This window comes from Coloeus monedula, assembly GCF_965178545.1.
Source record: "Coloeus monedula genome assembly, chromosome: 5".
Taxonomy (NCBI): Eukaryota; Metazoa; Chordata; class Aves; order Passeriformes; family Corvidae; genus Coloeus; species Coloeus monedula.
The window spans coordinates 64,390,700-64,407,353 of record NC_138785.1 but is presented as its reverse complement, the minus strand read 5'-3'; the positions used below and the strand labels follow the sequence as shown (position 1 = coordinate 64,407,353).

At 38.9% G+C, this 16,654-nt stretch overlaps 1 protein-coding gene across 1 annotated transcript in view; it reads left to right on the top strand.

Annotated features, from left to right (window-relative positions):
- The window catches only part of AFAP1 (actin filament associated protein 1), a 110,416-nt gene that overhangs the window by 36,044 nt on the left and 57,718 nt on the right, over nt 1-16,654 (top strand). The window contains exon 2 of the mRNA XM_082282481.1: nt 12,667-12,795. Coding sequence (XP_082138607.1) covers nt 12,669-12,795 — 127 coding nt within the window. The 5' untranslated portion in view covers nt 12,667-12,668. The remainder of the gene's footprint in view (nt 1-12,666; nt 12,796-16,654) is intronic.

The window sequence follows — 16,654 nt, the reverse complement described above, 5'->3', positions numbered from 1 at the left end:
CTATGGGGACAGATCTAGAAAGGACAAGGACATGACTGAGTATTTTATCTGTTCTAATGTTCTTTGGGTTTGGTTGGTGGTTTTTTTTTGTTTTGTTTTTCTTTTTACTTTTTCTTTTTAGTTTTAGAAGTTTTCTTAGCTATAGCCATGGTTCTCAAACTGTAGCTTAAGAAAAATGGTTGCAAACATTTGTCTTAGCAGTTTTTTCACTTCATTTCAAAGCGCTTTGAACAGGAGGAAAATGGTTTGGGCTTTGTTTTTTTGTAGATACATACATTTTGCTAGAATTCCCCTAAGTGGATTTGACTGCTCAGTTTCTTATTGTAAATAATTTCTAAGTTGAATGATGAAAAATACATGTAGGGTAAAATATATTTTACTAGGAGGCTTTTAAAAATGCTCAATTTGATGATGTTCCTACAAGAAGTTTCTAGTGTGTCTTCCATGGAAAAGAAGAGAATAGATTTCTATCTCAGATTATTTCCCCTGAAGCCTGTGAAATTAGTCCTTCTCTAAAATCAGTATGTTGCAATCTATGTATAGGGAATGCCTTTTTGAGACTTTCTCTGGATTAAAGGCCACAGAATTAAGATTTGTATGAGATATGTAACCTCAATATATATGCTTGATTATTCTCACATTTTTGCTTTTCTTCATGCAGTGCAAATCAGATGCAAATAGGAAACTATTAGGAATAAATGATCAAGATGATAAAATGCAATTTCACTTGTTTCCTTAACAGCCATGAACAGCCCCTAGAAACTGGACTGGGAAATGTAATTTATACAAGCAAGACCAGTCCTGGGTTTTCTGTACCTTTTTGCTTGTGAAAGACCTTTTTATGTTCTTTGAAAGAGATGTACGCTTTATTCATTTACTTTTTAACTCTAATGAAAGTGTATGGGGGAAGAAGAAGGGGAAAGTAAGGGAGCACAGACTAGGAGGAAGATTCAGTCCAATTTGTTTCAGGGTCTACAGTTTGGTCTTTCTTGATGGAGGACAGATGCTGTCAGATTAGAGGCCACTGTTACCCCATATGAGTTGCAAAAAGGGTTGCATGTGTAGCCTAATAATGATCTAAGGAGGACAGATGTAGCATTAGCTTCTGGCTCAAGCAGCCACTGTATTAATTTTCAAGTGAGCAGCAGCAGCAGCAGATGGTGAGATGAGGCAAGGATGCAAATGTTTGCCCTGGACAGCTTTTATCTTTGTTTGGCGGCTGTGGCTGGTGCTGGGCGGAGCTGGCAGGGCCCCGCCGCCGCCCCAGCTGGTCTGTCCCAGCCCGGCTTCCAGGGATCCTCACCGGGCTCAGCTGCCACACACAGGCCTGACACGGGGTGTTTGTGCTGTGATGCAATGGGATAACTTTTATAGGGAGTCAGCACATTTTTGATAGTAACTGAGACCAACAGATGCATCAGTCTGTGGTTTCCTAGTTAGGTTATGAGTCTGTGAAAAACAAAGCACATAAACTCAGGAAAATGTGCAAACTTGCTATAAACTTTAATCGTTGCTGTGCTGCTTTTTTCTTGAGGGAGGGTGCAGGGTTTTTGCCTTTGTGATCTCAGTGAGAGGACATTTGGCAGTGAGTATTCTTTGTTACTCAGGAATACGGGAAAAACTGGGGAACGCATTTTGGCAAATGTGGTTAAACAAACCATCCAGGATCTCATCCAGCCACACAGAGCATTGGATTGATGGCACACCCAACCCCTGGTGAAGCTCATGTTGATCAGGATCCCTCAGCTGTGACAGAAGTTTGGTGAGGACAAATGGACATGCAGTGAACCTCTTAGTCATAAAATGTGGCTTCCCTCCCCAAGTGATACTGCTGAAGTGTGCTCAGAGGTAATTTGTGCTCACTGTGTAATTTGAATATAGGGTTTTGTTCTGAACCCAATGGTCCATTTGTATCTTTGTGGTATCCATCAGTTGACTCAAGTGGGCAGTCATGGAGAGAATATGCTGAGGATGTAGGTAAAGTGCTTTCCTTTTTCTCTCCTGTGGCCTGATAGGAAGTTTTTAGATGCTGTAACAGTGGGGAGCTGGTGTTGCTTGTGCTGTTCAGTCCCATGGCAGCACTTTTTACAAACAATAAATTATGTCCTTGACCTGAAGAAATGCAGCCAGGCTCAGGGTGAGTGAGAGCCACTGGTAATGGTAACATTTTGGACATATGTCCTCAGAGCTTAGAAGTATTCTTGGAATATGGAATAATAATTTTTTTTTTTTTAAATACCACCTCTCTGTTGGAAAGGGCCAGGTGTGAGGGGGAGGACGGAGCTGGCACAGCTGGCCAGGCAGTGCCTGAGCTGGTGCCAGGATATGTTCTGGCAGCTGCCCTGGTCTCCCATCCTCAGAGCTGCATTCTCCCACTGCTGGCAGGAGGAACAGACATCTGTCTGTTTGTCTGCTCTGCTCCTTTTGCATAGGAATGAAGTTAGTGCCTTTTAGATGTTAATAACTAAAACACATCTTTTTTCTCTCTCTGAGCTCATCCTGCTGCTGTGGTTAGTGAAACTGATCAGAAGGATTGGAAGGTTTTTTTTACCATGGGAAAACATTTGCAGGATCTGAACTAAAGGTAGATAAAAAAACCAGCTGCATGACAAGACATGGCACAATTGTTGGTCAAGGGGGGATGTGAGGGTTATTGCTGAAGGGAAGGCTGAAAGAAAGAGGGATTTCATGGAAGAGAGGGAGGTTGCTTGGCAGGGAAAAGGGAGGCTGTTCCAAACATATGGGGCAAGGTGACCAGATGTAAAAAATCTAGATATTGTCCAGAAAACAGAAAATGATGCAAGGGGAGTGCAAGCCATGGAGGGAGATTTTCTCTGGGATCTTGTAGGTAAGTCTGACTAGCACAGTCTGTATTCCAAAGCGGTGCAAGGCTGATTGTATAGAGGAGGAAAGGTGGCTGGAGCAGCCTGAGAGAAAGATGTTGACAGCAGTTTATTACTGTATCTTAAACATATGTTTTCTGCTTTCATGATAAATTCAGAGCACATCCATAATTAAAATGAAATCTCTGTACCATACAAGTATTTACTGCGTGTCCAAGCTTGCAGTGGATTAGTTGGGCATCAGTGAAACTGTGCGAAGTACGCCAGATAAAGACCCAAAATTTTGAATAAGTATTTTCTTTTTATGTCATGAGGGGAAATAACTTTTATTTATTTTGTGTCTTCTGAAGATGCCTTGTTTTCTGGCTGATCAGTACTGCAGATGAAAATCATCATCCATCAATACTATGGATATTGAAAATAATTCAGCTTTACAATTATCGTATTTCAGATGTTACGTTGGTGACATGGTGCCAGCTTCTTACATGAGATTTGTGGGGTCTAAATCCAGTCACAAAAATTGTGCCAGAGCATTTGTGCTCCTCTCTTCAGCATACTCAGTTTCAGGTCCCATCATGGTAGTACTGCCCATGTCCTGCCAGGGCAGTGAGCCTCTCATGCATACTGTAGCCATTCTTTAAAACTCTCACCATCAATTCCAGCATTCCATGCTAGAATATTTAAATGATGAGGTTTCTGTATATTTTTAAAGGTGGGAAAATGAGGTTTTGTGACAAAATAGCATTTTGAATTCCAGTACAGTCCATACATAGCTCAAGTGGCAAAATTTCAGTTGACTTACTGGACCAATTTATTAGTATAGTCTTTAGTGCCACTTCTTTGCTAAAAAATATATGAAAGTGCACTTGTTTGACTTCTAATTCTCCTATTATAAGAAAATATAACTTAGTTTCATAGGCCTAGGTTTTCGTTGTTTTCTGAAATGTAGTTTCTGACTTTATCTTCTTTTAGAGAGAAAGTGTAACCTTTGATCATTTATTAACACATGGAGACAAAAAAAAGGCCCTTGAAGTTTGCTATGTGGAGCTCCTTTAGCAAGTGTGGATCCCACTCTTGGCTGATCTCTTCCCTGTGGTCAGGGTGTTTGCTGCTGCCCTCCTTTGTAGCAGCCTCTGTCCAAGCCCCTGGATCAAATCCAGGCTTCCAGCACTCTCTTTGCACACCATGGGAGGGTTACATAGGGACCCTTGGTCTGTCTCGTTTGGCATACTGCAGAGATGTGCTGAGTGAAGGAGCTGAAAGGAATAATTTACCTCAGGCTGGCTGAGCACAATTTTTTGTTTTTTAAATTTATTTTCAGAAATTATAAAATTGAAAGTTTATTTAATTTTCCTTTCTTCATAGTAATCATGAAGGAGAACCAGAAGGAGGAGAAATCAGAGAGACATTGATATATTTTAGAGAATTAACTTGAGAGGCAGAGGGAATTGAAATTCCCCATTTTAAAATTACAGCTTTCCTACTTTACCACAGCTAGCTGAATCCACTGTTGAAAGGCATATATTGCTGTTTTCAATAGAGAATATATTTCATACATTTATGGATCATGCATGTCATCTGTATCTATTAATAGAAATTTTCAAAAGCCTGACAGAAAAAGCAGAACATGCTTCTCTCCTTGGGGAAAGCATCAGACAATAATCAATGTATGGCAGAAGTTACTCATTGCATAATGAACTCAGCAGTGAGAACTGTAGTATAAAAGAGTGTTGTAGGACAGAAAAAAAAGGGGTTTTTTTCCATCTTCACATACAAATGTGAGGACTTCTGGATCTATGCTTATAAAAAGCAATATTATCTCATTTCTGTCTCTAAAATAGCTGCACACTGGAAGCCTGGAGCTCCAGATCCACAAAATGAAAACTATTCTTCAGTTGTACTGCTCTTATGGATGACGTGATCAGACTCTGGACTTGAACAGTTTTCAAGTTTGCTATTTGACGTGGATAATAAAATTGTGTTGCTCAATACAAAACCACCAAAATATAATGTGCAGTTCCTGCTGTTGCCATATTTGTATTTCTTTCTCATTGTTCTGCTATTCTGTTTCTCCATTCCATTAACTTCCTTAATTTACTGTCTCACACTTCTGCTGGATATGTAATTATTCATAAATTTGAAAGACATTCTACCCTAAAAAGGGTGTTCAGCTGAGGACCCGAGTGAAGAACTCGCAAGGGGCACTGCAGTGCTTCGCTTCATTTTTACTGCCACAGGTCACTTGTTTCTGTGTGTCTCAGCCTTTTCTGATCCCCATTTCCCCTGGGATTTGGAGACAGGCACAGATTTTCACCTCCTACCACAGATTATCTTTCTTCTTGCATCATCAGAGGGAACTGCTTTTCTTTTGTGGAATTGGAGTCTGTTCATTAATTCTGTAGTGACCACTTATCTTCTGTGGTTTGGAGGAAGAGAGGAGGTGAGCTAATGCAGGAGCCAGGAGACAGGACCTGGAATATCTTGTCCTGGTGGAATGATGTCAGCTGATACATTTGGAGATGGTTAAATGCAAGAAATTTCAATTTTCTGCTGTAGAAGGGTAATGGGAGTCCAAAGAGAAACTCAGCCTGAAGGCCAACAGTGCCAAGAGGCAGGAGGGTGAGACTTAGCCTGCTGGGAATCCAGTGAGGATGAAATCCATGTTCATGTGCTTTACAAAGTATGTTACATTTATTTTGGGAACAAAAGAAATCTCATATGGAAAACATACTTTAGATAAAACTTTGAACAACTTTATAAAGTCCACTGTAAGTTTCTTTAGTTAGTTATCAGCACTTTTTTTTCTTTTTGGCTAGCATATTATGAGTTCCATGTAGATAATTGGTACTTAAATAAAATTAAATGCCTTTAACACTAATTATATTTTCTTCTTTTTTGGTTCTTCTTCTGTTTCTTCTTTCTTTTTTCTTTTTCATTTCTCCTTGTTTCTTATTTTCCTTCTTTGTTTTTTTTTTCCTTTATTTTTTTTTTCCTTATTTTTTTTTCCTATGAGTCTGTGAACTTGCTTAAAACCAGACATTCCTCTCCAAACTCTGTGGCATTGCTTAAACACTGGTCTGTACTTTAAGAAATAAACGTTTTATCCATGCTAATGGATTACACCCCAGCACTGCTGTCACTCATTGCATGGCTGTAGGATTTTTGGCATGGCTGTAGGATTCACTGGTGGAGTAGGACTTTTGGCAGCTTGTTTCTTGTCCAAACATTCCTTAATGCCCTCCCACCTCTTGTTTTATCACCCAGGTATTGTACCAGTAGCATTTGGAGCTCTGATAGCTGTTTTGGACAGCTGGTTTTGTAAAAGCCAATTCCTGGATAACTGAAGCAGAAGGAAGAAGGAAAAGAGAAATACATGTGGGTTGTGGCTGAAGTGATCCCTTGACAGTCATTGAAGTTGATCATAAATATGCATGAAACAGGAAGAGTTTTTAGTAGACGTGTTTTGCCTCTCTTACCCCAAACTGTCTGGAAAGAGACTTTGTGAAAGGCCGAGAAGCTCCAAATTTTAAACAAAAGATGATTGTTGACAGTTTTTAGAGAAGTGTAACTATTTTTGTGCTAAAACACTCTAATGGAAATACTTGTATATGTTTTACTTGCTTCATACTAGTTCTTCATCCATAGGGCTTCATTTACTATTTAGGGTTCATCCCTTTTTAACACACTACTATTCTTTCCTCTAATGCTATGTATCCCCAAACTGATCATCTTCACTTTCTGGAGCAGGATTTAGGATATTTATCAGGTAGAATCCATCACACCTTGTACACTGTGGTTATAAGGGCAGCAGAGAAAGGCCAGTGCAACCAAGAGAAAACTCTCCAAGCGAGAGGTGTTGTCTCCTCATAGGGTGTTCCTCAAGCAGCAAGCCTTGTCATTTCTTGGGGGAGAGGATTTCAATACAGTTTTCAAGTATGTCAAATAGTTTCTGGTAGCATTATTGAAAAAACTAAAAATTTTTGCTACTGCTAAATATGCTCTCACTGCCTGCTTTCAGATTTTTTGTGCTTCTATGTGAAATTTTTGTCTTGGATAATGATAAAATAGTCAGGAAAGGTACTTTTTTATTAATTGCTGGTTTCAGGATATTTGTAACTGCATTATAGGATTGAGTGGAAGTGAGTTAAAGTGATTTTGTGTTTTCTTCATAAAGATTTTTGCCTTGCGCCTCTACATTCGTTGTAGTGTCCCTGATATTTATAGCATTATAAAATACAGCCATGGTTTCCTCAGCAGTAGTCTGTTATGAGCTTTTTAATAAAATATTCAAATTCCGCATCCAAAACTAAGGATGGTGACACTATTTCAAGAGAAATGGGTATAAACATGAAATTCATATTCTGCTTTTTATTGTAAATGAGATCATATGTCTGGTTTCTACAGTGTTGCTTGTGTGCCTAAATACCAATGAGGGTTTTTTTAAAGATTATAAGAGTCTTACTCATAAATCCAATCATATTTGTTTGGGGAAGTCAAATGGGATCACACCTCCCCCCCCCCCATGAAACTAGGGCTCAAAATGCTGACATAGATCTTTGGCTTTCCTGGAACAGGTACTTCAGGTAAATACACATCTCTCTACAAACAGGGGTAGCGAGGTGAGAGTCTCTGGCCTGTATTGTATAGAAAGTCAGATTTGGTGATTTCTTGTAGTGGGTCTCTGTGCTAACCTTCAACATCTGCAAATGACAAATAAACAGAGAACAGAAAATTTAAGCACAGAGAGATTTGATTCAGCAGTGTTCAAGGAACTGATCAATAGCATCTTCTAAAAAATTGAAGCTCAATTTAAAATCATATTTCTGTGATAGATTTGTATATTCATGTATTTTCATACATGCATTTATAATAGACATGCAAGCATGGAAGTGAAGTTACTTTGTGTGGAAGGTTTGTGCTGTATGGACAAGACAATATTTAATAAACATACTTGCTGTCCTCCTTCCTGGACTTGTATTTCTTTTTCTTTAGAAGTTCATCAGTGTGTGTTAGTCAGCTGAAAAACACTTTCAGGTCATTTGCGCTATGGAAAGGTTAAGAAATACTGTAACTGCTAGGAGTAACAAAAAAACAATCTGACCATTTTTCTAATGAGCTCATCCTTGTAGTTTCCTCTGGTTAAAGCAACCTTGAAATCGTGTGGGATATAGTCCTGCTCCTACCATTTTTTTCTAATCAACTGGAAGCGAAAAATACATTCTTTTAAAAAACGGTTGTAGGCTAGTACCCTTAAACATAGATTTGGAATAATTGCATCATCATGCTTTTTCAGCCCCAGTTGGTTTTAGTTCTGGTTTGGAACAAAATCTGCAGTGTGATGTAATTGCCTTCCTCTTATTATTTTTACCTTGGTGTATTCTGTTGCTGGCTTTTGTATATAGTTTTTATGTGCTGCCATTTGAAAAACTTTAAAGCTCCTGAGAGCCGGTCTTGGAAACCCTTCTGGATTTATCACTGTTTTTTTATTTGTGCATGGCAATTACAGCAGTCCATTAGGGGCCTATAATTCCTATTGAGCATAGAATGGACTTCTCATCGTTTAATATGGAATGTGATTTTGTTCCTCAGTCAAGCTAAAATCAGCTTACTGTGTGATTACCATCCCTGGGCTCCACCCTGCCTTTCGCCACCTGCCACTTACAAGTAATTCCTTTGGCAATGAGAATACAGCCAAAGCTATCAAATAAATTGGCCCCTTTTTGAGAGCCTTCTTCTGATTATTATTCTTTCTTTGTGGTGATGTCAGATTTCCAAGGGTAATCTCTCACTGGAGGAGTATGTTTTTCTTTGGGACTTGCACCACCCGCTCCTTTTGAGTCTCTGTTTAAGAAACAATGATTGCTTACTGAAAATATGTAGATTTTCTGTTATTCAGTTCCATTACTTTTTTTGTGAGCACATCATCACATTTCTAGGAAGGAGAAGATAAGGTTCTTCAATCCAGAAAATCAGCCAAGGATTGACAACAGGGAAACTTGTTTTTTTTCCCAGAACATATATATTTATTTGTTGCCATCTTGGAAAAAAGTTTTCAATACTTTATTTCAATACACTTCATGGCAGTATTTCAACTCTTTCCTTAAGCAGCAAAAGTACTAACAGAGGAAAGTATGCTTTTAAGATATGTGGAAAGAGTGTTTCTTGCTAGCTGGGAACAGCGTTTCCCTTCTTTCTTTTTGGATGTTTGACATCAATGCATATATAAAGTGAAATTCAGAACTTCCTTCCTTCACGCTTTGATATTTCTGATGCTATTAACTCCCGCAAAAGAAAATTCATCCCTAATTCAGTCCTGGTAGAAACAATGTCCAAGTGTTCGTGTCTAGCATTTTTTAACAGCTGCTAACAATTTCATTCTGTTGTTGCACTAAAATTGTGAATTAGCATTTATGGCTCCTTGCTTGAAGTCAGTGTCACACACCTGTGAGCTTACAAAGGCTGGAGGAGCAAGTCTTGTCATGCTCTGTATTCCTTGGTGATGCACTACTCAGCCTTTGAACCACAGTGCTGCACGGCAGGCCAAGGGCACATGCAGTGAGCGTGAATGTGTTGCTAAGGCAGCGGTTTTGGCATGTTTTAAGTGTTGCCTCACTGGTATCAGGTCCATCTTACCATCCTCTTATCTGACCTAACCAAAGCTTTGGATTTTGAAATCCTCTGCTGGGGCAGTTAAATTGCTTCCAGGACCTTAGGTGGGCTGGTCATTGTAGGTCAATGGGAAGGGGTCACCAGGGACTGCAATGCAGATTTCATCCAAAGACATAGAGGAAGGCCACTTATGGTACAATCAGAAGAGATTTGGGCTGGTGCCACCTGCCAGAAGTTTCTCCAGCAACAGTTCCCTATCTCCTCTCCTCTTGCTTCCTTGTCTCCTTGCCTTGTAACTCCCTCTTGCTCTAATTTTTCATTGTGCAATCCATCTGTTTATATTAGATTATAAGATCCTGAGAACAAGGATCTGATAATTTTTAATAACTGAACACGGTTATGTACTCTTTACATATCAAAGGTAGCTGATCCTTTCGTCCTTTTTTCCCTTCCTAAAAGTGAAGGTTCTCAGCAAAGAAATGAGGTGACTGTGGCATATGGTATTCTTTGGTGAAGAGGAGAAGGGAGAGCTCCCTTTCAGCCTATTTACAATCCCTTGCCTTAAAGAAATTAGGACACATGGCATTGCAAAGAACTTCTAGTGCAGTAATATATGCAATTACTAACAGTAATTTATATGGCTGTAGAACTACATGAAAAATATACATTCCTTGTACTGCATACTGATTAGGTTTCACAATGATTGCCTAGATTCTATGGTAATGATAGCTTTTGAAAGGCATGTATCGTAACAAGTAACTATTAAAATATTCATATATTCTGTAATTAAAATGAACAATATGAATGCATTTTATATTCAAAGCATACTTAAAAGCAAGAGACCACTATACACAGAATGGAATATACATCTTATCTCTAAACTGTATAATTTGAGAAAAAAATAAGAGCTGATTGCTTGGGTATTACTTTTTTTGGTTATAGGGCCTTTTTATTTCTCCTCGAGTCTCACAATCACTTTCCTCTTTGCAAATCTGAGCTTCTGCCTTTGTGCTTCAGAAAGCTGTATGCCATATATATGTTGTCTCATTATTTGAACAACTCTGGAAATAATAGAGTTGTTGTGAAATACTTTGGATTTCTGACAGACTTCTAGAGAACTTAGACAGCTACAAATGTAAAGGCGAAATAAATTACCATTGTAGCCATGGGATGTTTTTCATAAGTTACACCGTGAAGTGAGCAGACAGTTTTCTTGTCATTTTAAATACCTTCTTTCTGCCAATATATTGTGAAAATCTTTGAGAAACATAGTTCCTGAAAAGGTGGACAGTTTATACTGCTTAGGTGAATAGAAGAATGTAGTCACCAAGAAAAACTTGGGCAGGCTGGAATTATCTGTACAAATTAATAGTGTCTTTGAGAAAATTAAGAGTTAAGGGTCTGGAGCAAAAGTCTTAATGAGGAGTATCGAAGGGAGCTGGGATTGTTTAGACTAGAGAAAATGGGATTCAGGGTGGACACTTTCTACAACTACCTGAAAGGAGGTTGTAGGGAGGTGGGTGTCAGTGTTTTCCCCCAAGTAACAAGTGACAGGATGAAAGGAAATGGATTCAATTTGCACCAGGGGACGTTTAGATTGGATATTATGAAAAAATTTCTTCCATGAAAGGATGGTTAAGCATTGGAACAGGCTGCCCAGGAAAGTGGTGAAGCCACTGTCCTTGATAAACACATGGATGTGGTGCTTAGGGACATGGTTTAGTGGTGGACTTGACAGTGTTGTCATTGGACTTGATGATCTTTTACAACTGAAATGATTCTATGAAAATACTTTCCCACGCGTACTTCCTCAGGGATTTCTTTGTTAAGATGTTTTCATGCCCTGGTACATCTTCTGTGCCTGCTAGTAGTTTGTTGGGTTTGCCAGAGCAGTCAGAGCTCAGGTAGAGTCTCCAAATGCATGGGAGAATCTGCATTTCTAGGAGACAAGAATAGGCCAACAGCCCCTTGCAGGAGTGTAGCTGACATCTGCAGGCTTCCCTGCACTGTGGTGTTGTCAAGGGTTGTTTAAACATCCAGACACATTCTCAGAGATGGAAGAAAGGATTCCAGGTTCACTTGGGTAAACAATTGTATCAGAAAGGTTTTAGGAGTAGGGAAGAGCTGGTAAGGGAGTAAGCAGCAAAGAATGTACCTTTTAGAGGTCTGAAGAGGCTTAGCAGCAGTTGCCCAGTTAGGCCTTGAAAAGACTATAAAAATAAATGTGATTAAGTAGAGAAGAATTTAAGTGGAGGCATTTTGGAATGAGGATATGAAACTATAAATAGTACATCCCCTTAAGCGAAGGGACCAGAGAATCTCAGAATTGTGAGAGAACTGAAGCACGAAAATGTGGTTCAATACCATGGGTTTCCTCATGAACCTGCTGAAGAGATATCATATGATCAGGCTGTAACAAAGGTGTTTGTATGGTCTGAGCTACTGCAGTAATTAGGACAATGCAAGACTTTAGGGATAATTTGAAAGGAAAAAAGTAGAACTGTGTGTATAAAGTTCATTGATAAAAAAATTGAGAAGCACTGGGAATAGAGAGAAGGAATGCAATTTTTTCTAGAGAAAGTTGAAGAGCTTTGAGATCTGGAATAATAGAATGGGATGAAATGTGTAATATATCACTTGGAAGTATTATATATCTGGGGAATGATAAGAAAATATGTGAGAGGTTGGGAGCTTGTCTTTGGAGATCATAAAAAAGAAAAATCACTGTAAAGAAAAAGAATACCTGCTCGTTCCTACCACAGCAAACAGAAGAAAAAATATGAAGGAAAGAGAAAGATTCATTAAAATATCAGTGGTGTCTAGAAGCTTTACTGAGTCTTAAATTTCTTGTGCAGTTAGAAATTTTGCACTTTGTTAGTGGGAGGAGAACCAGGGTGGCAGTGGTAGAAAAGCCAGGGGCCACCATTCCTACATGTAACTTGTCTGGTGCTGGCTTCATCATGTGGCATGTGAAAAGATACATCTTTCAGTTTGGAAATAAATGTTATAAATGCAAGCAAAACTCACTGATGGATTATTCTGTTGGATCTATTAATGTTTAATAATGTTAAAGTCTCTTTCCGTCAGGGAGGACCATACATTTTTAAGAAATACTAGAAAATAACTATGAATTTGGATAAATGAGAATTAACTCTTATCTTTTTTTCTCAATGGGACTTTTCAGAAAAAGTAATTCTATTTGTTTGTCTTTCAGCCATGGAAGAGTTAATAGTTGAGCTGCGCCTGTTTCTTGAACTTCTGGACCACGAATATCTAACTTCCACTGTCAGGGAGAAGAAGGCAGTAATAACTAACATTCTCCTGAGGATACAGTCATCAAAAGGTCAGTGCCGGGGTGTGTTTTCTCGCTTGCAGAATGCACAGAATAAGTCTGTACTCAGTGAAATAACTTTAAGAGCTGAAGACAAACTCTAAATTGAAGCAAGAAAGAAAGACAGGGGGAAGCCAAAGTGTAATTTACCTGAATGTTTTCCTTTATGTCCAGCAGTAAAATAAAGCAAAAGACCCACTTAGAAGTATCTTGGGTACACATGGGTGAATCCAGCCACAGAATTATTTCCTACATAGAATGTTTTCGTTTCTGCTGGCAGAGTGGTTACTTCATTTTATTTGTGCCAGTAATGCTGTTTGTGAGTTTTGATGTCAGGGAGTGCTGGCCACAGCACGGTTTCATCTGTGGCAAATGACCCAAATCCATCAAAAGGCTTGATACTGAGGTGGAGTCTGGTGCATAGCTGACACAGGAGTGCCAAGCCAGAGATAGGAAATGGCTGTCAGAATGTTTGGCTTGCATTTTGCAATTAAACTCACTTTCTCGTTTTCTTCCTATCTAAAACGATTTTTATTGCACAATTGCTTGTCTCCATCAAGATTATGGAACTGAGTGCAACATAAGTGATTCACTGTGTACAGGAACCTTTCCAAAGAGCTTGTGTGAAGAACATTCCTCACTATTTTTTCTAACAGTACTCTTATATTTTTTACCTCACCTTTCTGTATGAAGTGACCTGGGCTAAAAGACCTCTGTCTCCACTACATTTGACAGAAATACTGCCAGTGTAAACCTCCAGTTTAGATTTTTGATAAATACCAGAGTTTGTTGAAGAAAAATGCCACATTGTGAGCAGCTGTATTTCTGATTTGTTTCTTCTCTGGTGCTAGAAAAATATGGTCTTGTTTGATGCAGTGTTTCCCCCATTTACTAAAGAAATAGTTTTTGTCACGGGATTCAAGTCCAAGGAGATCAACTATAAAGTAATGATTGTCCTCTTTTCCATTTCGACATTCTTAAAGACCCACTGCTATTTCTACTTCATACTGAGAGATAGAGGCAGACACCAATTTCTCATATTGTGGAAGGAGTCTTCATGCTCCAAAAGCTCATCAAAATACACCAAACCAAACTCTTCAAAACCAAAATCTACAGGTGTGAACCTGCAATTTGATGTGTTTATAAACAGCTGTATTTTAGTGAGGTTTAAAATAACCTCAGCAATGCTGAGCTGACACTGCATGTTCTTTCTTCAATCTTTACAAGCAGATTTATTAAAAAAAATCTGACTTTTTCAAGAAGTCATTCTGTTGCCAGCTTTGAAAACACAGGGGAACGTTGTCAATATTCTTTCGGGATTGTGGATGGTGCTCCAGGATGAAAAACCCTCCACCTCACAGTGCTGAGTATGTTTCTGGACTCTAGAGCTCAACTGTCTGTGCTATTAAATTGTGGAGTGATCCTTGCATTGGTTTGGCCTGAGCTGACTTGTCTCCTCCATCAGTTCCTAGGCACGATGTATGTGGGAGTTATCTCAGGTAAAGATTTGCTCCCTATAGACAGTTCAAAATCAGTTTGAGGGTGAGAGGTGTGTGAATATCAATTTCCCTGTGCCAGCACACCTTCCTAGGTGTGTTCAGTTTATGTCTCTACATGTGGTGACAGATAAAAAGACCCCAGAACCATAGCTTTCCACTATTCAGCACCTACCAGTTAGGTTTTAAAGCCTATTGCAGGCTCTGTAACAAGATCCATTTCATCCAATTACAGGATCCATCAATCACCAAAATCCATACGAGATCCCTGTATTAAGTGGTAGGGCTTTGCTCAGTGCAGTTGTTACTGGAACATTTTACTCACCTCTAGTGCCTTCATTCAAGGAAATAACATGTAGACATTTCAAAGAAAGGTTGTAAAAGTGATTAAAGAATCCAGAAATATGCCTTCAAATTATGCAAAATGAGGTATCATAATTAATCTTTATGTGGAAAAGGAATGAATGAGAACAAGCTCCTAGACTTACACAACAGTAAATGCAATGACTGAATGTTTACTTCAAAATGGAAATAAAGCATGTTTTGAGCATTGAAGTTATGAACTAATGGAAGAACTTAGCAAGTTCTGCATGCCATTGCTGGCATCTTATCAAGATGGAATATTTTTCTAAAAGATATGCTCCAGTTCAAACTAGAATTGAGGAAACCCCATAGTTCAGTTAAATAAGAGATCATAGGACTATGCTTTATGTGTCTATAAACACTAGTTTATGGAATTGAATAGAATAGAATTTAAGCCAGCATGTCCTCTAAAAAAGCATCCAGTTTCTCTCCCCAGGGTACTCATGTATTGCTTCTTCCTTTCTGCTAGCACAAACATTATTTGTTTTTTTTTTTTTGCTGGTTTAGTCCTAACCAGTGTCACTTCCCTGGTCTGGTTCAACTGAAGGCCACACACATGCTTATGCTGGCTCAAAGAAAAGGTTGGTGCAGGGACAGGAACAAGGCAGGGAAGGAGAGGAACTGCCTCCCTGGGAGCTCTGCCATCACGTCCTGGCTTTGAGCGTGTGTGAAACTACCCAGGGAGTCATGTACTTTACTGGAGCCGACCCTGCTGCTTTTTTAATCGGTTATAACATTCAGTACTCCCATCCCTTTGAAACTATTCATCTCTTCATTAAGATTAAAAGCAATAAAAGATGCATAAACCCACAGTACTCTGTAACTAAGATGAACTATCGTTTGGAGCCTGTTTTTCAAATTGTTGTTTTACTCCACCCACACAACTCCACGAGAGCTCTTGGGTTGCTAACACAGTTTAAGAGGCTTGAGGACTATGCTGAGTTCAAGCTCTTTAGCTGCATTTGCAAAAATTAACAGGGTGAATCCAAAAGAATTTTTTGATTGTTGGAGAAAACCATGTAAGATCAATGGGGAATGGTAATGAAGGATCTGGGGAACTGGGAACTGGCTGGCCTCTTTAGAACGTCTGGAAATGAACAATTATGTTTTTCTTTGTAAAGGTGTGGAAATTACTGTGATGGGCTGGTTGGGTTTTAGTAAAACAGTTCAAACTGAGTGAGTTCTTACTTGGGGAATTCTTTAGAAATCTTTTACCTTGTTTTGTTCCATCTCCCCCAAATGCACACTGTTTTCTTCAACTAATATCTATCAAGCACATAGAACTGGGCCAGGCAGATGTATTCTTCAGGTCATAGCTGCCTGGCCTCAACCTGCCCTGCATCCAAACCAGTGGTTACTCTGAATAGCTGGCAAAACTATAAACCTTATTTTTCTTCCTGAGCCTTGGCATGCCCAATGGATTGTAGGTAAAAAAACACTTGGCATTTCCTTCTAAAACTCAGACTTTCTTCTAAAAACCAAAAACACAAAGAGTTTATTTTGGAGTAAGAACTGTTGCTGGATTTAGTCATTTAATATGACTGTCAACATTGCCTGTTTTCCTTAAAGGGACCTGATGTCCTAAACCTGTAGTACTCCTTCTGCAGTGTAAGTTGGTAGAAGGAATTAAATGTTAGAGCAGGTTCTTGCTTAAAACACACATAGATGATAACTGGGGGAAAATACTTTCACAGAGTCAATATATTCACTTGGAATAGTTTGGGTTTTTTTCAGTAAAAAACTTGACATATGACTTCTGGTTGTTATGGAAACCATGGGAGACTTGAATATGGATGGCAGTCATGATATGGACTCATCCTATGTAAAGAGCAACGAGTGAAATTTATACTGGAAAAAAAGGAATGTTTCCCAAGATTAATCACTCTCTTGATTTGTAGGAAGAAAGAAGAATCTGTAATCTTTAGAGATAGTTTAATTTATCAGTGTTGTTTTTCAACCCATGACTTCACAGCCAGTGGGATTGGGATATTAGGACAAGAAATGTTTCATCA